Source organism: Penaeus vannamei, chromosome 17 (assembly GCF_042767895.1).
Source record: "Penaeus vannamei isolate JL-2024 chromosome 17, ASM4276789v1, whole genome shotgun sequence".
Lineage (NCBI taxonomy): Eukaryota > Metazoa > Arthropoda > Malacostraca > Decapoda > Penaeidae > Penaeus > Penaeus vannamei.
In genome coordinates, this window is record NC_091565.1 from 26585 (window position 1) to 50000 (window position 23416).

Consider the following 23416-nt stretch of genomic DNA (forward strand, 5'->3'; position numbering starts at 1 on the left):
TCAGTACCACTAAAACATGTTTTATATAAACAATACTTTTATAAACAATCCATTTTTTGGTCTATCATTTGCTAAAGGTAGCTTAGCAATTAATTTCCTTGCAAACTGCTGTCATTGCTATTGGATATGAAAGAAATAGCAAGAAAACTGCTTATCAGAATGAAGTGCTTGCGTAGAAAATGCTAACCGTGCACATCCTCCTTTGTTGATTTTGCCGCAGGTCTATTGAAGTCCCTCCTTTCACCGCCATAGAAAACGGGCAGGTCGCCCTCGCAGCACCTCGTCCGGAGCGCAAGCGATCCCATAATAAACCTTCGCCTTCAGTCAGTGCGAAAGAAACTTCGACATTTCGGTTTTGGGCGAGTTCAAGCAAGTGAAATAGACCCATGGCTGACAGGGATGACGGACATGGGCAGGAAGATCATGCGGAAAATATGGAGGAGGAGGTGGAAGGTGACATTGGTCGAGGGGGAGCTGAAGGAGGTGTAGGAGGAGGTGGCCGCGAGCAGGAAGTTGAGGCCATTGAGGAGGACGTAGCCCGAGGTGGCCAGGAACCCCCTCCTCAGGGACGAGGGGCCCCGCCCATGCTCGTGATGGACGAAGAGGAGCTACCGCAGGAATTGGTCCTGATGGAGGAGGTGGAGATTGAGGAAAGTAAGCAAAGGGAATGTTTTATTTGGTATTTGCATCTCTTGTTTATTTTGAAATCCACTTTGATGGTATTTCTATTGGTATCATGTTACACACTAGGGTAGAGGTTGAAGACTGCGATGCGCGTAGATAGAGGAAAATGGACACCGCCATCTTATAGAGCGGAAAAAATAGAAGGGGATAGCGTATAGTTTAAGATGCACCGGCCTTATAGTCACCGCTAAATGACGAAAATATAACGCGCGGCCGCCTTTCAAATTCAAAGTCGATGAGCTTGTTTACCTTGCTAGGAAAACCACGACACTTTTTGTGTTCGCGAACTAGTCCGTGTATCATTACGCGCTTGTCAAAACGATATTTGGCTAATTATCTGTGTCTGCTGGTACACATTTATACCTTTAAAGTCTTTTAGTAATGTTATTATACTTCAATTGCATATTTTTATATTTATCTATACCCTCATATCGAATCCTGCGCATCGAGTGTTTCACACTTTCTTGCACCAGCCACAGGTTGACAGCTCACCATACCGCTTATTTTGAGATTGAAAGCCGATGAGAAATGTTGCGTTTCCAGTGTTGTGTTCATTCTGGGTTCTTTTTAAGACCTTTACAGTGGCATCGAAGAATAATTAGATTTCAGTAACCATCCCAGTTTTATATCTGAGCCCATCAAGAGTTCCAAAGGACGAAAAAGGTGATTAAAATCGAAGCAATACCAACAGTACAAAGAAACAAAAGTTTCATGTTTCCGGATATAAAGGTATTTGGTTTATTATTTTACGGTGTGAATGCAGCTCTGTCTTGCTGTACATACCGTGGTGGAGAGAATGTGTCCTGGGGGGTGTTGGGGTGCTTGCCCCCCATCAACCCTCCCCTCGGGCAGTGCCTGAAGGGCACGCCTAGTCACGGCAATTTATATTGATATATTAGGTTGGTTTATTGGTCAATACATTTTTGGGGGTTGGAACGTGTGATTTCCCATAGAGTTTTACAGAAATGTGAGTTGGGTTCCCGTAGAGTTTTTTATTTATTTCACGTCAGTCTGTATAGTTTCAAAGATGGCGGTTACATCCGTAGAGTTTCATTGGCCGATTTTAAGCGCTTTTTGTGCTATTTTTTATTGTTATTCTTCTTATTTAAGCTTGTTTTACCCCATAATCTCACTGATATACTTCATGCCCTCCCCTGCTAATGGGACTATCAAATCAAGATCGTCGATGGAGAAATGGTACTCGATCTCCTGAACGATTCATTCGCAAAAGAAACAACGCCGAAAATCAATGAAATCATAGGATTTCATACAGAAAAACATCATTTTTTTCGACTTAGTCTCTGCAAGGGTGCGTCGCGGTCTGCAACAATTACCCACACTTGTTACTATAGTTTGTAAACAAGAGAGGGGCTTTAAAATTTTTATCTATGGTTCCCAGTTGGATATAAAAATCTCCGGGATATATCATCAGTATATCAATTAAAATTTTAGTTAAATCACACCACATAGTCTATTTATTGGTAATTGTTTCCGATTGCGACGCACCCTCGCAGAGACCAAGTTCCAAAAGGGGGGGAGGGGGGAGAGGAGGTAAAAACTAGTTCATTACGCTCCATGTGGGGAGGGAGGGGGGATTGCACGATGTCATTAGATACCTGTAAATGTCTAGATTAAATAAATACCATTTAAACATTGATAAGAAGTGTAATTATATGAAAGACAAGCCTAAATTTATGTCCATACAACAATAGAAAACTAGTTTAATAAAAAAAAAAATGAGCCAAACTTCCTCCGGCAGACAGTGAATTAAATACCGCTAAAGTAAACAAGCGCAACACGCAATACATACAAACTCGATATCCGATGCACATAATATTTTAAACTATATAAAAGGTGACTATCATGAGAACCTAAAAAACGAAATCTTAACTCAAAAATAATCCCCCACCCAACACCACTCTTATCAGCATGATCTCTAATTATTTCAAATTAATGAATAATATAAAAAACATACCATCAGTGTGGAGAAAAAATTTCCCACTCTTGCGGCATATTCCTCCAAAAACCCACTGACGTTCTATTACACGACTTACGTTATATTTCCGTTTACCAAATTTAGATCCATCAATCTTGACAATTTCCCCTGACCCACCTATTTTGTTGGATTGATTCTCAAAACACCAATAAATTAGAACCTCCTGACAGAAGCTCACCCAATCGCAAATAGTCTCGTTTGAGAAATTAAAATCACTCCGTGCAGATTCGTAAGAAAACCTCTCTCTCAGATACAAATTAACAAATTTTTAATTAGTTTCAAAATTGAGCTTACTTTTATCAAACCAGGTGTTCTTAAAAAGTTATTTTTTGAAATTGCATCTAACTTTTCGATTTTTGTATGTGTGTGTGTGTGTGTGTGTGTGTGTGTGTGTGTGTGTGTGTGTGTGTGTGTGTGTGTGTGTGTGTGTTTTGTCACACCGGAAAGAATATATATTTTGGTTTAGCCGGCATTCATTTTCTCATTTGGGGCACTGTAGTGACCTCAGGAGGAGACCATGTGACCGGCAAAGATCAAGCAAGAGGGTGGCCTCATCACCATAATTTTGCCAGAATTGCCCGTACTTACCATAAAATATATATTTAATAACGCTGTATTTGGTAATTGGGATAAAAGCTACAAATTTTATATTTATAAAATGTCAGATTCATAAAATATTATTATTAAATAAATATTGAAAGTATTACAAAAACTTACCCCATGTCACACTGAGCACAAAAACTGCTGGTTGAGGAACCTGCCATGGCAAAGGCTTACCAGTAAGTGTGCACAGAATTTAAATTGTGATTTGTTCCTACATGAGAAGCAAACAATGTAAGGAGGCAGGCCCATTGTTAGATTGTTAACAGTTAATCAGGGTTATCATAACAAAATTATACTTCATGATATACCTACGTTATATAAAATAAGATCTATAATGCATAAGCATTAAATTGATAGAGGAAATGTTTGTAGAAATATGAATAGATAATAGATTAAAATAATAGTAATCGGAAATGATTCCACATTGGTTGAAAGTGGTGCACAGAAGACGTAACCTTCATAGAAAACGCAGTTATAGATAATGGCATAACAGAAAATGAGACACATTTAGAAAACGAGTGTATAGAAAATGTAGACATAAATGAGGAACTCTGGCTGCAGAAAGGTTTTGTGGACTTAGTCTCTTCACGGTGCGTAGTGCCGCTTTTTTTTTTTTTTTTTATCTTTCTTTTTTCTTTTATCGGTAAATATGATGCCTATGCACCTTAAACTATACTCTATCCCCATCTATTTTTTCCGCTCTATAAGATGGTGGTGTCCATATCCCTCTATCTACACGCGTTGCTATAAGCAACTTATACCCTATTTATTTTCTAGATTAGGTCCACAACTTAAAATCTGTTGCATTTGATATCTAAGGAATCTTGATAGTTTGCAGTGTGCATTTATAGTGATTTTAGTCAGTAATTGTCAGAGTACTAGACCCAAGTGGGCATAATGTTTCTTCAGGGAATGGCAGGAGGTAATACTAAGATAGCCACAGCCCACATTTTTTTATTTGGCGAATGGCACCACGAACGGAATAATTGGAGCAGCACGGCAGGTCCCCAGTTTGCACCTGGCTCGTTTGGTAGTTTGCGGACAACATAGGGCACCTAAAACCATTGATTTCATTATCATTTCAAGAACCTGAAAAAAGTAAAGGTTTACCTTCACTTTACATGCTAGTATCATAAAGTTTAACCTTACAAATGTTGTTGCTACTAAAAGAGATGAATAATCTCCCTCCGATAAGCCGATAGCGCGGGAAAGGCTACCAGCATTGCCAACCGTAGCGGGTGCCTGCTATTTGCCATGGCAAGCATAGATGCCAAATGGGTTAAATGGGTTAATCACATTGTATTTTAAGCTTGTAGAGTTGAATGCTATAAGTGTATCCCCAATAAGTGAACTAGATATTCCTTAACTAATGACGTTTTTATATTAGCCATACAGTCACAGAGCATGCCTGCTTTCTAGCTAAAGCAAGTCATGATGTGTATACATGTTTCCAGTCATGAAGGGTAGGATTTCCATGACAGCTGTAGCCATGCCCATCAGTAAGAGGTTTACACCCACCCCCTCTTTTTTTTTCAATCCACATAATGAAAATTTACACAATGATTTAATCTCAGTCCATGCTGAATGTCATTTGTTTAACACAAATCTACTGCTTTTTTTTTTTTTTTTTTTTTTTTTTTTTTTTTTTTTTTTTTCCCAACACATGTCATTTTGAAGTTTATCACAAATTTAACTGAGTGTGACATCTCTTGTTGGGTGTGAAATGCCAAAACTGTATGTTGCTCGAATGCTATCATGATAATGACTACAGTACCCCAGTCCCAAACAGTAAAGTTTCCTTTTCAAAAGGCAAGACTTCTAATAAAATAGTTCAGAAGGTAGACTAAATACCCCAGAGAATAAGGAGGTGTGGGGACTTGCCCCTGGTAGGGAAATACCACAGGAGAGTGGGGCTTTGTCCAAGGTGAAGGGGATCTAGGGGTTTACCTCCCAGTAGGTAAATGTCTCAAGGGAAGGGGATCAAAGGGTGTGCCTCATTGGGGAAATACCCCAGAAGAAGGGGATCTAGGGATTTGCCCCCAGTAAGGCAATACCCGGCAGCTTCATAGGCACCGCTAAATGATAAATATATCCCCTGCATATGACCGCTCAGATTCTAAGTCACTCATCTTGTTTACCTTGCCAGAGATAGCACAACACTGACTGCATAACTTTTTGCTGCGATATCCCAATTAGTTCATGTGTTACTACATGCTTGTCAAAACGATATTTGGCAAATTATCAGTATCTTCTGTTCCACATTTATGCTTTTAAAGTCTTTTATTAATATTGTTATACTTCATTTACATGTTTTAAGATTTATATATTCACTTATTTAGAATGATTTACACATCGTGCGTTTCAAACTTTCAGTTGCCAGCCGCAAGGTTTGACATTTCACAGCTGGCCACTCCATCACTGGTGGCCAGTGAGAAATGTTGTGCTTCCAGTGCTGTGTTGATTCTGGGTTATTCTTAAGACTATACAGTAGTAACCAAGACTTTAGTAACCATCCCAATTTAATACCTGAGCCCAACATGTGCCCCAAATGCTGAAAAAAAGGATTAAAATGGAAGTTATCCAGACAGTAGAAAGAAGTGAATGAAAGTTTGATGTTGCCAGATATAAAGGTGTTTGGTTTATTATATTACATGGTGAACACAGCTCTTCCTTGCTTTACATACTGAGGTGAAGTATCAACCCTCCCGTCAGGCAGCGCCCAAAGGGCACACCAAGTCATGTCAACCTAAATTGTTAGATTAGGTTGCTTTATGGGTCAGTTCGTTTTTTGGGAGGGTTGGAATGTGAGAATTCCTGTAGATTTTGCCAAAAGGTGGGTTGGGTTCCAGTAGGGTTTTTTTTAGTTTTTGCACGTCGGTCCGTAGAATTTCAAAGATAGTGGGTATGTCTATAGAGTTTCACTAGCCAATTTTAAGTGTTTTTTGTGCAGGTTTTACACATTTTTTTTCTCAGTTTTTCTTATTTAAGTCTGTTTTACCATGTAATATCCCTGATATACTTGATGCCCTCCCCTGCCATCAGGACTGTCAAATCCAGACTGATGGAGAAAAGGTACTCAATCTCCTCAACATTTCATTTGCAGGAGAAACAAAGCTAAAAATCGATAATATCATTGCATTTCCTGCAGAATAGCATCAATTTTTTTCTACTTAGTCTCTGGGAGGGGGCGTCACTATCAGTAATAATTACCAGGAAATACTTTAGGGGAAGAGGTACTAGTGGTGTGTGTCTCCCTTTTTCGGCCTGAAAACTTAAAGGAGGTAATAAGAAAAAATATATATGAATGTGGCTGTCTTTGTTAGAATTATCTGTCTAGTTTATGCAGATTTTATGTATTTTTAAGCAGCTGCATCCCCTAAAACTATCTATGGGGAGGACGCTTCAGTAAATATACAGCAAATAACGATCAGAGTTACAGTAAAAAAAATAAATAATTAAAAAAATAATAATAATGGTCATCACCTTGACGTAAACTCAGACACTTTTTATCAACGGCATAAAGTGCACAAATCAAAAATAAAGGAGATACATGACAGAGAAGAGAGAAGTTCAACCACTCTTTTTCCAAGTTCTTTGCCATGTTTACATTGCGAATATAAACAATACTATGACCACTTAACTCATTCCTGCAATCTTTCAAGTAGTTCATGTATTACTACATGCTTGTAAAGTCAATTATTTTGTAAATTTCATCTGAATTTCCATATTCATGTATTTTATGCATTCCTTTATTTTTAGTAAACTTTTTTTTTTTGTTACATGTTTTGATAGTATTACGCTATTCTTTACAAAAACCTAATGTGCATTTGCACTTTCCACCGGGACTTTCAAAACCTTGTTCCTGCCATTCTTCAACAACTGCCTGTGAGGAATGTTTCGTTTTCAGTGTTGCATATATTCTGGGTCCTTTGTAAAACAATATAGTGGCTATGCAGAAGAAATAAACCTTAGTAACTATCACAGCTTAATATGTGAGCCCATAAAGTGCCCAAAAGTGCCGGAAAAGGTGATTAGAAACTAAGCCATACAGAAAATAGACAGAAGCGAAGGAAAGTTTGGTGCCTCGAGGTATAAAGGTGTTTGGTTTATTCTTTAGGGTATGTATGCAGCTCTATCTTGCCATACATACCAAGGTGAAAAGAATGTTTCCCTGGGAGTGATGGGGGTAGAGTGTCAGGTGATGCAGACATCTCATCGTGAGAGCACAAAGCACTTACTGTGAGATTGACTCAGTGGACCTTCAGAAAGGGGCTTCCTGGCAGTCTCTTGCAGGATTTCCAAGTGTCCATGAAGGTGAAGTTTACCATCCTTCAGCCTTGCACGGGAGAGAGCCGTTTTTAGGGTGAACATCATGTCCATACACCTAAACCTATTCTTACTTGTCATTACCCAAAGTGTAGTGTGTATTTTGGAAAATATAACTTACAATAATGTCACGGTTGATGCACAGATTGCAAACTGCCTGGAGAAATAATGTAGTCTGTTCAATGAAAAAGTCTATTATCATCTTCATATAGCATAACAAATGACAAATGGCTAAACAGCAGAAATATCAATAAAAAGAGGAGATAAGAGGTCTTGATACAATGCATGAGTGATTGTGTGGGCAGGGTGTACAAGCCACACACCTGGGAGAATCTTCACTCAAGGAAGCCTAATGCCCAGATTTTGGTCCATGTGCACAATGCAAATTCACCTGGATCCATCTTGCAATAGATTTTAATAGTTCATTTTATGCTCATTTATTGACTTCAGAGCCTATTACTGCTGTATTTGGTTAGTAAACATTGACAGGAGTCCATTGATACCAAATTTGAATGGGTTCTAAGATTTAAACTTATTCCAGAAATTTATATGTTCTGTTACTTCCATATATCAGAGGCTCATATGTGATTCCTAGAGACTGCTCTCTCTAGTAGGTAGAGACATTATATTGAGTTTCCATGAGAACTAACAAAAGATCAGCCAGTAATTGCTGATTGGTTCTTTGGGAGGTGCACAAGCTCTGTCTTACTTGAAAACGTGGTTTAGGCTTGTTGGCCAAATATTGCTGATGCACTCTAAGAGGCTTAGAGACCAGGGCAGTTAATTGACAATGTCCCATTCATAGTTACCACTAATATCATTGATATATCTAGAAATGTAAGCTCTCAAGAAAGGCGAGTAATCTTCCATTAAGATCAAATTTAGACTGGCTCTTTATTTGACAATAAGTTCTAGAATATACACTTTGCCATCCCTTTGGCTTGTATTAAAAATCTGTTACTTTTCACAGAGAAAAGTAACATAATGTCAATGTACAAACATCGGGTTTACACTCATTCAAAATCTTTTAATTAGGCAGGTGTGAAAACAACAGTGTTTAACAAAGTTGTCTTTTTGCAAAAATGTACATGACATTTTTAACATATCCATCCTCATAATTCCAGTGTCCTCTGTTCTGACTAATGCTTAGGTGTGCAGTTACTATCCATCTGTTTTCTTTCCTATGTATCTTCTAAAGTGTATGAAAAAAATGTAGATATGCCTCTGACATATTTTTCATTTCAACACTGAGGCAAGTCTTCCCATAAATGTATGAATATGTTATGACATTCCAATTTGATATACATTTGGTATGATATTGAATATAGAGTTATGCTATTCCAAGAGTGTCAATGAAATACTTTATAACCTAAATAAAAAGTTATGTGTTTTTTCCTATTTTTGACTTTTGTAATGTTTCCTCTTTTTATGTAATTATATTTACATTAATCCCAGTGCCTGTAGGATCCTTTTGTTTATTGTGATAGTCTCTATGCAATAGTGTCTCTGAAAGTTTAATGATTTGGAGTCAAGAGTAAGTATACTGAGCTCATGAAATATGAAGACTCACTGCATGGGGCTGGTATTGTGTAAGGAACTTTTCTAGTCTCTTCTTTAATATCACCATTGGTTCAACTGATGAGAATTGTATGTGTTTTGTAGCTGTTTTTTTTTTTTTCTTCTTCTTCTTCTTCTTCTTCTTCTTCTTCTTCTTCATCTTCTTCTTCTTCTTCTTCTTCTTCTTCTTCTTCTTCTTCTTCAAAGTATGAGGCTCAAAATATATTTAGTACATCACATAGTATCAGTTTCAGATGAAGACAGTTGGGCACAGTATGAGAGTTGTGAGGAGTCTGATGGGGGCAATGGCAGTGGTGGAGAGGACAATGGAGAACAGTTCGATGCAACACTCCCTTCCAGACATGTTGTTAGTATTGATAGTTTGTCATAATCACTTGTATTTTTTTCTTCTTTTGAAGTCTGAACATTCTATTTCTGGATACTGTTTAGTGTAGTTTGTCATAGCTAACTGAAATTCTTTATTGCTAGTAGTTTGTTTGTGTGCTGTTCTTCACAAATGATATATAAGGTCGAGTAGCCACATAGCTTATGCAGATTTCATATTTATTATCAGTGAGTGAAAAAATCTGATACCAGCCAGAGATTTTATGAAGTGTAGTGCATACAGTCTTACTTGCATTTTTCAGTACCTTGGTGAAACCCAGGAACTCAGGGGCCGCACAGTTCAAGATGAAAATGACTACGTCACAATACCTCTGCTACTGCACAACTCCCTCATGAACCTCGTGCTCATACCCACACAGACTCTTCCCATGACCATCTTCCACCCCTTACACGTGTCCATGTTGCGAAACGTCATTTCCAAGGACCGCACTTTTGGAATTGTTCACACCAAGTAAAGTGTATTCATGTTCTTTTTCTTCATTTCCTTTTTCAATATTCCCTATATTCTTATGCTGCATTTGGAACAACTCACCTTGCTCGTCCAGACAGCTTGTCAGGACCAACAATGAGGCTGCGTTCGGAATCTCCAAGACCTTCACTGCCCAGAATGCAACAAGATTGAAAATAGATATTTTATCATACTCGCCCTGCTGGGAAGGAGGGCAAAATGTATGCAATGGAAAATTGTCCAGGACAAGCAAGTAGACGTTCCAAACAGTCAAAACATCTTGTACAACTTGTCTGTGTAAGCAAGATGAGGAGTTCCGAATGCAGCATCATGCTTAACTCAATGCCTACAGGAGCTTCATGTACCAAACTGGACCATGCACCAAGCAATGCTCACTGTGAGCCACTTCAGGGAAAATTTATAATTTTCTGACCAGGGTTGTCTAGGGAATAAGCTTAAAAATGGACTTTAACATACTTTAAAGGGGCTATAGTTTCTAAATCATTGTAGCAATGGCCAAACAAGCAAACAGTTGTTTAGCAAACACAACTTGGAGAGGAGTCCTTTCATGCCAAGGCATGTTTGTACATGCCACTCATCAGCAATGGGTTAAGATTAAGGATTGATATTTTGCACTGTACTGTGTATCATAAATTTGATACACAGATGTGTGTGTGTGTGTGTGTGTGTGTGTGTGTGTGTGTGTGTGTGTGTGTGTGTGTGTGTGTGTGTGTGTGTGTTTTATGTGTGTGTGTGTGTCTGTCTTTGTAAATATGTAAGTATGCATATGCTAATCTTTTTCTGTTCCCATTTAGACTCAACCAAGATGGAAACTCTGAGATGGCACGCTATGGGACCACGGCTGAGATATATGAGTACCAAGAAGAGGAGCTTACTGGAGCCCTCACCATCAAAGCTAAAGGGAGGCAAAGGTTCAAGGTTATGTCTACAAGACAAGAGACAAGTGGGTAGGTGCAGGTTGGACTCTTATCTTTCTCTTCTCTCCTTCCTTTACTCATGAAGAAATGCTAATAAGAGTATAAGAACAGAAAGCAAGAGAAAAAATAATTTGAAAATGGTAATTTTTGTGTAGCTGCTACTTGTATTAAGTGAGGCAGCAAATACTACATTTTGAATCAGTATTCTTTTCCTTTTCTTCTTACAAGATTAATTGTCGCACGAGTAAAGATCTTACCAGAGATCCGAATGGAATGCCCTTTTGAGATGGTACGTCTTCGATCACTAGACAAACTTACGCTACCTCGCCCACAAGAAGACAAACCCTATGTTGCACATTCTCGTGACTTAGGTAAGGTTTACAGTGAAAGATGTTATTTATAAATCGACCTACAGTAGAGAGAATCGCATTACTGGAGCAGAGAATTGTTTGATTTGAATTTTGTTGGTAACATTTAGAAAAGAATATTAATGAATCAACTTGATGTTTTCTCTTTTTCTAGTTACTGTGAGGACAGCAAACAGCTGGCTTGTAAGGGGAAGGAATGCATGGTTGACACCTTGGCCATCTTGGGTTTATAATCAGTATGATGACCTCTTGCTTGCCCAAAGACTTGTCAATGAAATTAAGAAGACCACCATGATACAGCCTAACTTGCTAAAAGTAAGTCCTTGTTAGTTTATACTCAGCAAGTAGTTGAATTTTTTTTTTTATCAAATCTTTTGACAAATGCTTGTCTTTAAACTGAAACTGTTCAAACTTTTCCTTTAACCAAATAGTAGAATAAATTAGAATGAGCTATTTTGAAGCCGTTTGTCCACTGACTTTAGAGTCTTTAAAAATAGCTTTATTGTTCATAGTGCTGCGGTTGAACTGATTGATAACTGATAGGAGGTTTGCAAATACTATATTGTATGGTAACTACTTAGCAGGTCTGTGAACTTAAACTTTTCATATAATGAAGCGTAAAAATATGTATTCCAGCTTTTATATAATGGTTATTGCCAAACCTTACAGATATCTTTGAAATAATTTCAGAAATAGATATGATTTGTCATAAGAAAGCTTTTCTTATGTGCTAGAAGATTCGATATCGATATGTAGTTTGTATAATTGGGTGCAATACTTTTATAGTGTTTGTTGTATTTTGCAGATACAGAAAGGAGATAATGGTGTAACTTTTAAGATTTTTGATGTACAGTATACTTTTTTCTTCTCTTTTCTTTCACTCATCAGGTGTTGGCTTCACTATATAGTACCACCTTCCTTAATCTGGCCTACTAGCTTCAAGGAGTTGCTGTGAAATTCCTGTTTTTTGTTTATAAAGTCTGAGGTCTCCCATAACCCTGTAGTTCTTTTCCATTATTTATAAATTCAGAAGCCAACATCTTCTCAACTTGTAGTACAAAGCTAAGAATATCTAAGCTATTACTTTAGTACCCCTGTATGGTGATGCAATTTTGAATATTCTTAAATTTGATCCTTACACTATGTGTTATGCTTATTCTTTGCAGTTACCCCGAGACCCTCAGGAGCTGTCTCACTGGGCAGCCATCAACCTCCCACTTGATGATTCCCACAGACTCACCCTTCTCGGTCTTAACACACCAACACAGCGTTTAAGATACATACTGTCTGTTATCAGTAAGGTAATGTCATTTTATCCAAGTTGCTGTTTCATATTAAATATAATGAACTCACTCTTGACAGGAGATGCCATACTGAACCATGTGTCAGATTATTGGCAGAGTCAGCTGCTTGTCATGATGTCACCTGGATCCAGGGAAGGAAGTGTATGAATCAGAAGCACAATAAACAAAAATTACCTCATTTGTCAGATATAAGACTAAGAAAGGCTTTAAGCTTTATGTGCACTTGTGCTTCCCTTTTGAGATTATGTGATTTTTTTTTCTGCATAAGTATTTTTGATTTCCTTGACATTTTCCAATAGCTATATTTGTCATTTGATATATTGTACAAGACAGTAATAGACTGTTTTTATTGTGCAGCCTATGTATTAACAATACAAATAAGTAACAATTTGTTACTTTTGTATTTATTAATACTTTAATAATATTCAGGAATAGGATCCTGAGTGTCATAATAGCATCCTCCCAGGAGCTGGTACTCTTCCATTCATGGTGCACGTATGGTATATTCCACACTCATTTACCAATGGAAATAGTGCAAGAGCCCTTTCCTACCCATTGAGTCTAATCGCTTTCAAAGACCTTTGCACATTTGTGATGAGTCATTCCTGTCATCCTGGCCTTCAGCCAAATTTTTCTAGACAGCATATTCTCATCAGCGTGGCCATCTGTCATATTTTTTCATGACAACCTATTCATGTCCCCCAACCCTCAGACAATTTTTTTTATGACTTGATGATCATGTCACCTGAATCCAAGGGATTCAGTGTATAAAGAGGCATCTTCATTCATTCCCCTTGTCTCGTTCCTGCCTTACAATTACCTCATTGTTAAGTCTCCTGTCACCTGTCATCCTGCTCTCCCTCCTGTTTTTCTTGGCTGTACCACAAACTTCTTTGGAACAGGAGTGGGAAAGGTCTTTTTTCAGAAGGGTGGTATGATATTTCTAGATAATTAGTTACTAATTTGTTTAATTGTTTTCCTTTTTTTCTTTCTATCTCTCTGTCTTTCTCACTTGCAAGTTGTTCATTTCCTTCCATACATATTGTATTTCAAAGCTGAATTGATAAAGCATAACTCTTTCTGTTTTTGTATGATTGTATAAGGTCAGTGTTTTAGTAGGAATGACATGAATAGTAGGTGAGATCTTATTCATGAAGTAAAATCCATGGAAAAGATTAAAGTCTTTGAAGCTCAATTAATTTAATTAATAAAGTTCCAGCTAACATTTCCCTGATTTAATCTTTCAGTGCAAAATGTTGATTTGTGTCCGCTGCAATGAAGTGATTGGTGATACAGCAGACATATTCTCTATGTCTGTGGAGGGACCTCAGGGAACTTTCGTTAATCCTGGAGGTTATGTTCACGAAATGTTAACTCTTACCAAGGCCACTAATCTCACTTATAATGGACGACCATCCATACAGCACTCATGGTTTCCAGGGTAAGTGTTTAATGTTGCTTTTATTCCCTGAGTGCAAAATTTATACCATATTAATAACTTGTTTAGTGAGGGTGATCAGTTTCTGGAACAACTTGACATTCAGAAAAACCCTTTAAAGTGCTTTGCAGCATCCTTAGAGCTTGTAATAAAATATAAGACTTGTTTATTAGGGAGCCAACATGGAAAAAAGTTGATGCAACAGAAGAAAGAAACATCTTTCCCTTTATTAAAAAAAACAGTGATTTTGAGTTTTCAGTAAACATATAAGTATAATATCACTGATTTTCCAGCAACTTTGATAATAGGACAGTGCTAGATCCTTTTTACCAGACCAACAATGGTTGCACGATATTCATTTGATAACAATGTTCCAATCTTTCAATTGATGGAATTCCACTATAAACAGTTACATGATTTTGTGCCAGTCAGTATCATCGGAGGCTACCAGGGAATTAATCTGAGAATTGTAGAAAATTCAAGTGTCCACCCTTAAATTGATGCAGATGAAAAATATTACTGAACCAATAAATCACCATAAAATTAATGTATATCATTAATTCTGTTACTTAACCCCTCAACCATAGCCACACCTTATTCTTGTTTTTGGAAAAGTTTAATTAATTCTTTTAGAATGTGCAGTCTAAAGCCAAGGTTTTCTTAGCCTTACCCAAATGTGGAACCAAATTCATATAAAGAATTATAATAGCTTGGGAACTGGAGGAGCTGTTCTTTGCCCAAATCCACTACTATCTTTTTTAAAGATGAAAATACATAGTATATGATAATGTAGTTGTAAAATCAGTATAAGTATATTTTGATGTCTATATTGAATTTGTTTTTGCTAAACAGAAATATGTAATGTAGCAATATTTAGATAGAGTAGTATTCATTTGAGACCAGGGATACTTTTTGCATAAGGTAATAAGCGATATTTTAAAAGTCTCATGAGTCATTGTAAATACTAAAATCTATTTCTTTGCCATTTGATTCATAGCTTTTAGGGATTCTTGTGTCTTCCTGATTAAACTAATATAGCCAAAGTCCCATAGTAGGTGGCAGAAAAACAATGGAGACTATTCTGCTTTACTTTGATAATTATGAGTCAGTCTGAACACATCTACCACAGGTGTGTGGTGTTATACCACAGACCTGTGCTAGTTCCAAAGAGTGAAACTAGCTTATAGGACAGAGCATTAAAAATCTTTTCCAGGCTTTCCTATTGTCATTTACATGCTTTTTAGGGGAAGCTGCATGATTTAAAATTTGCTAATGATAAACTTGTTGACTAATAATAATTCTCATTTTAATTTGTGTTTGACAGTTCACCATTTCATATATTTTCATTACATTTCTAGGTATGCATGGACTATTGCCAATTGCTCAAGCTGTCACAGTCACATGGGATGGAAATTCAAGGCAACAAACCGGAAATTGAAGCCCCAGAAGTTTTTTGGTCTGACACGAAAGGCAGTTAAAGCTAAGCTGTTTTGGGAAGGTGATGAGGGGGGAAATGAGACTTGTGATATAGGCATTACTTCAGGTTGATAGTTGCATATTGTGCAAACTTAACAAATATGGCACATAAAGAAGGGAATCATAACATGGATACAGAGTTAAGATTTATTATTATATAACTTTCTGTGTATAGGAGTATTTCTTGATTGTTATATTGTTTAAACTCAGTAGTTTTCTGTGGCACATTGTGTAATGGTGTCTACACTTTACATGCAAATATAACAAGTTTCATCATAACATATATTGTAGTGTAATACAATATATTATACCATTATCATATGTAAGACCTTGAAATATTTAAACTTTTTCTCAAGTGTTATGAAGGGTTGTAATATTAATGAATATCTAGTCATAAAGACTCAAGTGAACTATATAGCCACACAATGTTTAGATGCAGCATTTGTATTCAGAATTTTACAGTTGGGTGGGAGAGTCATGACTGAAATGTGCCCATTCACTGTTTTCCTGTTTATTTTATATAAATCCATTTTTAAACCTCTGATGTTTGTGTTCCCTTAGACAATTGGATGTATTTTTTTGAAGAACTTTCTTTCAATTGATTAATTGCCCAATAGTTTCAGACTCTTTTTAAGTAATGGGAAGACATGCAGTACCTTTTGTGGAACTGTTTAAAAAAAAGTCTAGACAGCAAAAGATGAATACTCTTCCAAAAACAGTGAATGGGGCCAAATGTATGGAAAGGGTCAAAAGTTATAGTGAAGATTTTACAGTCAGTAGTAGATAAGGGAAATCAAATTGCCAAATACTATCTTGCAGGACTTATAAGCTGGTTATATACATAATTTATGTAGCAGTAAAAAGTGCAGTGATCATATTAGTTGATATTTTAAAAGGTTTTGCCACTTGTGTTTTGGTCAGATTAAATCTTTTCTTTTTTTGTTGCAATGCTATGCTAGTTGCTGTAAGAGAACTTGTGACTCTCTTTGGCTTTATCAGCAAATGTGGGTATTATTATGCCTTATGTTGTCGCAGTTCTTTCCTTCCCGTTTCTCTTTTTGTTTTCAATATCTCACAAGGATTTATTTATGTTACATGAATGATAGTAGTGTCATTAGTATTGTCATAATTCTTTTTGTTGATTTTCATAGTCTGTAGACCTATTGTAAATGATTTTCATCATTTTAGTATTATTTAAGCCTATTTTAGTTTGGATGGTTTGAGGTTTATATCATTGTAAGCATGCCCATCATTGTATGTGAATGAAGTACCTGTATGTAGATTTGAGTGGCAACACAATGACCTATTAAAGGAAGTGGGAAGGTTATTTCATACATTTGGATGAAAGTGATGATGATTGTTTTTCTTCTTTCTTTTTTACTTACTTGCAGGAGAGAAATAATTCCTTTTTTCCAATATATAAGAAAACAAGAAAAAGTTCTGCTAAGGAAGACTTTTTTTTAGGGAAGGAACACACTGAATTTCAAGAAAGAAGAGAAGCTGCACACTATATGGTATATATTATTTAAAAGCATTTGAGAATGTAGACTGAAATTTTACCACCACAGTTTTGTATGATGTGAACTAGGATTTGGACTACATAGGATTATACTTCCACTGATTAACTAATAGTTACTCTTATGAACACAATTAGCAGTGGTTCTAAAGGCTGTGCATTATACAAATAAGTAGTTTGTAATGTAACAAGTATTTTATCTCAGTGGAAATAATAATCATTGTCCATGTAACTGTACTTTGTCACTGTCAATGCCTTTTTTTATCCTATTTTTCTCTTCCTTTCTGTTTAAGGAAAGTGGTTCATTAGAAAAGTTTTATCTAAAAGTCTTTCAGAGATGCAAGTACATCATCCCATCATTGTTTAAAAATTCATATTTAGTATATAAACCTTTAAAATTCATATTCACTATATAAATCTTTAATGAGCACACCTGTATGTATACTATTTTACATTGTCTATAAGGCTGTGTTGTATGTATATATGTATGTTCATAAAATAGACTTCAATAGCTACAATTTGTGTTAATATTTATTTAAGTTCAAACATATTTTGCATACCAAGTTAAAGAAAATGTATATATTCATAGACAGTCATGTCAACCTCAAATGTATTTTAGCATCTATTGCTAGTATGCTGGGCAGCAAAATATGCTTCAAAAGAAATTGATGACCTTCCATGATAAAATAAAAAAAAAAAGAATATCAAGGCACTGTTACTTTATATGTTTTTTGCTTGTGTGTCTTTCATTGTTCTTTTTTTTTTCTTTTTCTTTTTTTTTTTGTTTGTTTGTTTAGTTATGCTTACCTTAAGCTGGTTCAATCTTTCTCTGGTGATGCAGAACATTTTGGTTGAAATCTTTTTCCCCTCATAGCAGATCATTAATTAAAATGATTTTTGTACAGCTCGAAAGATGCTTTAAAAAAAAAAGACAGATTTAATATCTATGTTCATATAAAAGCTAAAGAAAGTGTTCTTAGAAAGAAATAGCTAAAGTGGCTAAAGCGAAGTAAAAGTCATACCAAGTTACGTTACTGCAATATTTTCGACCTTGAACTGGCATTGTAGAATCAGTTGTAAAAATTGGATCTCACATGATATATAGTATGGATAAAGCTATAGACTCCTTAAACAATTTGGCTTTGAGATGTCTTTGTTCTCTTCTCCTTCTCTTTCTTCCCCTTCTTCTCTTCTTCTCCTCCTTCATCTCCTCCTCCTTCAACTTCATCTCTTCCTCCTTCTCCTCCTTCTCCTTCTCCTTCTCCTTCTCCTCCTTCTCCTTCTCCTCCTTCTCCTCCTCCTCCTTCTCCTTCTCCTGTTTCTCCTCCTCCTCCTCCTCCTCCTCCTCTTCCTCCTCCTCCTCTTCCTCCTCCTCCTCCTCCTCCCCCTCTTCCTCCTCCTTCTCCTCTTCCTCCTTCATCTCCTCCATCTCCTCCTCCTTCTCCTACATCTCCTCCTCCTTCTCCTCCTCCTCCTCCTTCATCTCCTCCTCCTTTTCCTTCATCTCCTCCTCCTCCTCCATCTCCTTCTTCTTCTTTTCTCCTCCTCCTCCTCTCTCTACCTCTCTTCCTCTTTCTATCTCTCTATCTCTCTACCTCTCTTCCTCCTCCTCTTTTTACCTCTCTTCCTCGTCCTCTCTTTACCTCTCTTCCTCCTCTCTCCACCTCTCTCCTTCTCCTCTCTCCCGCCCTCTACCTCCTCTCTCCACCTCTCTCTTCCTCCTCTCTCCACCCCTCTACCTCCTCCTCTCTCTACATCTCTTCCTCTCTCTATCTCTCTACCTCTCTTCCTCCTCCTCTCTCTACCTCTTTACCTCCTCTCTCTACCTCTCTTCCTCCTCCTCTCTCTACCTCTCTACCTCCTCCTCTCTCTACCTCTCTACCTCCTCCTCTCTCTCTACCTCTCTTCCTCCTCTCTCTACCTCTCTTCCTCTTCCTCTCTCTACCTCTCTCTACCTCTCTACCTCCTCCTCTCTCTACCTCTCTACCTCCTCCTCTGTCTACCTCTCTACCCCCTCCTCTCTTTACCTCTCTTCCTCGCCCTCTCTTTACCTCTCTTCCTCCTCCTCTCTCCACCTCTCTCCTTCTCCTCTCTCCTCCTCCTCTTTCCATTCCTCTACCTCCTCTCTCCACCTCTCTCCTTCTCCTCTCTCTACCCCTCAGCCTCCTCTCTCCACCTCTCTCCTCCTCCTCTCTCCACCTCTCTACCTCCTCCTCTCTCCACCTCTCTACCTCCTCCTCTCTCCACCTCTCTACCTCCTCCTCTCTCCACCTCTCTTCCTCCTCCTCTCTCTACCTCTCTACCTCCTCCTCTCTCTACCTCTCTTTCTCTCTCTATCTCTCTACCTGTCTTCCTCCTCTTCTCTTTACCTCTCTTCCTCCTCCTCTCTCCACCTCTCTCCACTTCTCTACCTCCTCTCTCTACCTCTCTTTCTCTCTCTATCTCTCTACCTCTCTCTATCACTCCTCCTCTCTCTACCTCTCTTTCTCTCTCTACCTCTCTACCTCTTCCTCCTCCTCTCTCTACCTCTCTTCCTCCTCCTCTCTCTACCTCTCTTCCTCCTCCTCTCTCTACCTCTCTTCCTCCTCCTCTCTCTACCTCTCTTCCTCCTCCTCTCTCTACCTCTCTCCTCCTCCTCTCTCTACCTCTCTCCTCCTCCTCTCTCTACCTCTCTCCTCCTCCTCTCTCTACCTCTCTCCTCCTCCTCTCTCTACCTCTCTCCTCCTCCTCTCTCTACCTCTCTCCTCCTCCTCTCTCTACCTCTCTCCTCCTCCTCTCTCTACCTCTCTCCTCCTCCTCTCTCTACCTCTCTCCTCCTCCTCTCTCTACCTCTCTCCTCCTCCTCTCTCTACCTCTCTCCTCCTCCTCTCTCTACCTCTCTCCTCCTCCTCTCTCCACCTCTCTCCTCCTCCTCCCTCCTCCTCCTCTCTCTACCTCCTCTCTCTACCTCCTCTCTCTACCTCCTCTCTCTACCTCTCTCTACCTCTCTCTACCTCCTCTCTCTACCTCTCTCCTCCTCCTCTCTCTACCTTTCTTCTTCTTCTTCTTCTTCTTCTTCTTCTTCTTCTTCTTCTTCTTCTTCTTCTTCTTCTCCTTCTTCTTCTTCTTCTTCTTCTTCTTCTTCTTCTTCTTCTTCTTCTTCTTCTTCTTCTTCTTCTTCTTCTTCTTCTTCTTCTTCTTCTTCTCCTCCTCCTCCTCCTCCTCTCTCTACCTCTCTCCTCCTCCTCTCTCTACCTCTCTCCTCCTCCTCTCTCTACCTCTCTCCTCCTCCTCTTTCTCCTCCTCCTCCTCCTCCTCATCCTCCTCCTCTTTCTCCTCCTCCTCCTCTTTCTCCTCCTCCTCCTCTTTCTCCTCCTCCTCCTCTCCTCTCCTCATACTCACCTTCATATCGGTCAAAATGTCATGCCTCTTTTCCATAGGTAAGAAGTTAATTGGTTCATGTACATTGTTGGTACTGCTATCCATATAGTTACAACATGTCTACATTTGGTGAACAAGAGACAGGATTAGAATCTTAATTCTTCTTGTATTACATAACATGTCTTTCTCAATCAGGATTACCAATCCCTTTTTGTCTATAGTCAGTACTTTTGGATTTGATTTGATTCATCACTGGAATGGACTGTTTGTATCACAGATATTATGTTCTATGTCAGGTATTTTATCAAGTTATTTAACATTTTGTTACATGCTTCAAAACTATGAGTTACTTCCAAATGCATTAATAAAAGGGGCATTAAAGGTTCAGTAGAGAATATTTTGTTGCTTATGTTTAATTCTGAATAACAGCACTTACAGATTATGTTTTTAGGATGTAATTGTGGAAATAGCTTTGGTGAATTCAGTTTGTGTAAACATGAAATGAATGTCAAGATGAATTGGTCAGTGCTATACAATTATACTTCTCATAGCATTACCTCATCACTTGTCAGTTATATGCTTGGCCTGCTTGAGAACAACACTTTTTAAAATAACTATTTCAGTGTATGGGTATTTATATGACTTGTAAGAAAGCTTGCTATGGATGCTGACCACCTTTTTGGACTGGTTCAAATTCACAGAAAATACTTCATTGCTAGAAATTTGCATATACTTAACATGTGTAAATAGGTAAGATAGGTCAGATCTCTATAAAAAAAAAGGACCAGATATAATAAAACCTTAGGTATGTCAGTATAGCATATACTAAAAAGTTCAACATCAGCACAATTACCAGCTTGCTATCTTACATCAAAGGTTTTCTCTTAAAGAATGTTAACATTGACAATGCTATGAAAGGTACTATTGTATATTTATATGAACATTTATGTTATGCTACATTATTTTAGGCAATTTTTACAATCAAGGTGTATTTATTCATTCATGTTTGAACTTTGTTTTTTTATGATTTAACACTTTTTTTTGAACATTCAAAGGACAGTACTAAACTAAGAAATTTTAGAGCAATAATAAGGAAGAATGCTAACATAGATTAGGAGACTTGTGCAAACATTTTTTTAAGTAAAAAGACTAAGGAATTGTTAGTCTAACACCAAAGTATTTGTATGTAGTTTTATATACAGTGATATATTTACTTAAATGTTCATCATAGACACCATGGTTTTAAAATATCAAATTTGAGAATGGTGTGCATGCATGTGTGTATATATTGCATGAAAACTACAGGATTACTGAGCATGAAAAGGAGTTTGTGCCAACTTCTGTAACATGTCCTTGACATATTTAAACACAAGCTTTATACACAGTTCATAATATCATAAGCTGTAATGGATAAAAACATACCTTTGAAAGAATACCTGTTAGAAAATAAAACTGAAAATATTATTCTCTTGTCAATGTCATAAATAGCAGAAAAGAGTATAAATAAAGATGAACAGAAAAACAAAAGCAAAAACATATCAGATATAAAGGTCTGGAACAAAAAGGCCAGTCAACTGGAATGAAAGAAAAGACACAAAAAGGAGAAAGTAAGGGAAGAAAGGAAGCACAGAGAAAATGTAAGATAAAAGAGATGAGATGCTGGAAGGTAAAGTAGTAATCCAGGAAAAGAAATTTCCTCAGAAATTAATGTCATATCTAAAAATATAGTGCCATTAGGATAAATAATGAAGGTCATTCAGTTATCACTATTTTACTGCTAACCATATTTATAAAATACACAGTTGAATTTTCTGAAAAATAACATGTAGCATTAGTCAATTTACATCTATAAATATGACTATAGTATTTGTACTATTCGGATTTCCTTTCAGATACATGTGTATTATAATTTATTGCTCATTCAAATTCCATAGCTCTGATTCTTTGCTAACTAAAATTTACATATGCAATTTTGATATTCTGCTCAGAAAAGAGCATCAACATATGAGAGAGACTGACAAATGGTTTTGGCCTTTTTTAGTACCTCAGAGCTTGATTTACCATTGCCAGTGGAATCCTCAGAGTCTAGGCTAGTAAAATGTGAGACAGCCAGTGCTTTAGTACGTGATATAATTCGTAACCTCAGGTCTGATATTGTGACACAGTTATCTTTATCATCATCAGAGGATAATTTTCTTGATTTTAATATTTTTCTAGGTGTTTGAGTTGCCATAGAAATACTATCTGGATCAACATTAGGGATATATAGTTTAGGCTGCATAATAGAACAAGATGTATCTGTACGGAAACTAACATCAAGTGTCATGCTACCACTGGGTACTGGAGATTCTGTAACTCGTTCTGGGGAAGTAAATACTACCCCTCGAACCCCCAAGGCACGTCTGGGCCGGGGTGCCAGGCCATGACGCAGGGAACAGCGGCGAGGCTGATGAGATACCATCAAAGGCCCACCTTGAGACATCATCCGAGTAATGGCCTCGGGAATTAGAATAGGATCAGGTGGTGGATAAGTGAGTAAGTGATCATATACAGACATGTCAAACTTGGCTGACTGGTCAGGAGCATTAGGGTCAGCCCACCATCCTACCTTTGACCACTGCTTTACAATGGGGATTATGCGTCTTGGTCTGAGACATCCAACCATTTGCATCAGTTCATCATAGGATGAATGATCACTGTATAGTACTTTGAAGATTCCCTTGTTAGCCTGGCTACTGTAAGGTCCATGAGGCCATCCAACAAATAAGGCTGTCAACACTATACTGATGGTTGGGTTCTCCTCATTCCATTTTTCATGTGTTCTTACTTGGATCTGCAATAGAGTACATGAATGAATTACTTTTAATATATATTTATCAGATCAGAACTAAAAACTTAGCGTTAACATTAAGTGTCATCCAATATTTCAGGAGAGGTTATCTATAATTAACACTTCCAAGTATATAAAATGCACTCTCTTTGGCAAACTATTCCTCT

The 23416-nt window shown here is 37.5% G+C and overlaps 2 protein-coding genes across 3 annotated transcripts in view; one reads left to right on the forward strand and one right to left on the reverse strand.

Annotated features, from left to right (window-relative positions):
* Positions 1–262: 262 nt before the first annotated feature.
* LOC113826788 (protein cereblon) lies at positions 263–21883 on the forward strand. Of its 2 annotated transcripts, none has more exons than XM_027379679.2 (9): positions 263–654; positions 9421–9533; positions 9814–10022; positions 10835–10987; positions 11186–11328; positions 11480–11640; positions 12492–12626; positions 13877–14070; positions 15426–21883. In XM_027379679.2, the coding sequence occupies exons 1-9, from the start codon at positions 387–389 to the stop codon at positions 15613–15615; spliced, it is 1566 nt and encodes a 521-aa protein (XP_027235480.1). In that variant the 5' UTR covers positions 263–386; the 3' UTR covers positions 15616–21883. The 2 variants fall into 2 exon arrangements, with proteins under 2 accessions (XP_027235480.1, XP_027235478.1); XM_027379677.2 differs by having other exon boundaries at positions 265–654; positions 9415–9533.
* Positions 21884–22174: 291 nt separating this feature from the next.
* LOC113826789 (5' exonuclease Apollo) overlaps positions 22175–23416 on the reverse strand; it is a gene marked incomplete at its 5' end in the record, with an annotated part of 2812 nt that continues 1570 nt past the window's right edge. Inside the window, 1 exon segment of the mRNA XM_027379680.1 lies at positions 22175–23252. Coding sequence (XP_027235481.1) covers positions 22404–23252 — 849 coding nt within the window.

Coding starts and splice junctions, on each gene's coding strand:
- LOC113826788 (XM_027379677.2), top strand. CDS start 387: ATGGCTGACAGGGATGACGGACATGGGCAGGAAGATCATGCGGAAAAT. Junction 12,627..13,876: donor TACTGTCTGTTATCAGTAAG/GTAATGTCATTT, acceptor TTAATCTTTCAG/TGCAAAATGTTGATTTGTGT. Junction 14,071..15,425: donor CAGCACTCATGGTTTCCAGG/GTAAGTGTTTAA, acceptor TTACATTTCTAG/GTATGCATGGACTATTGCCA.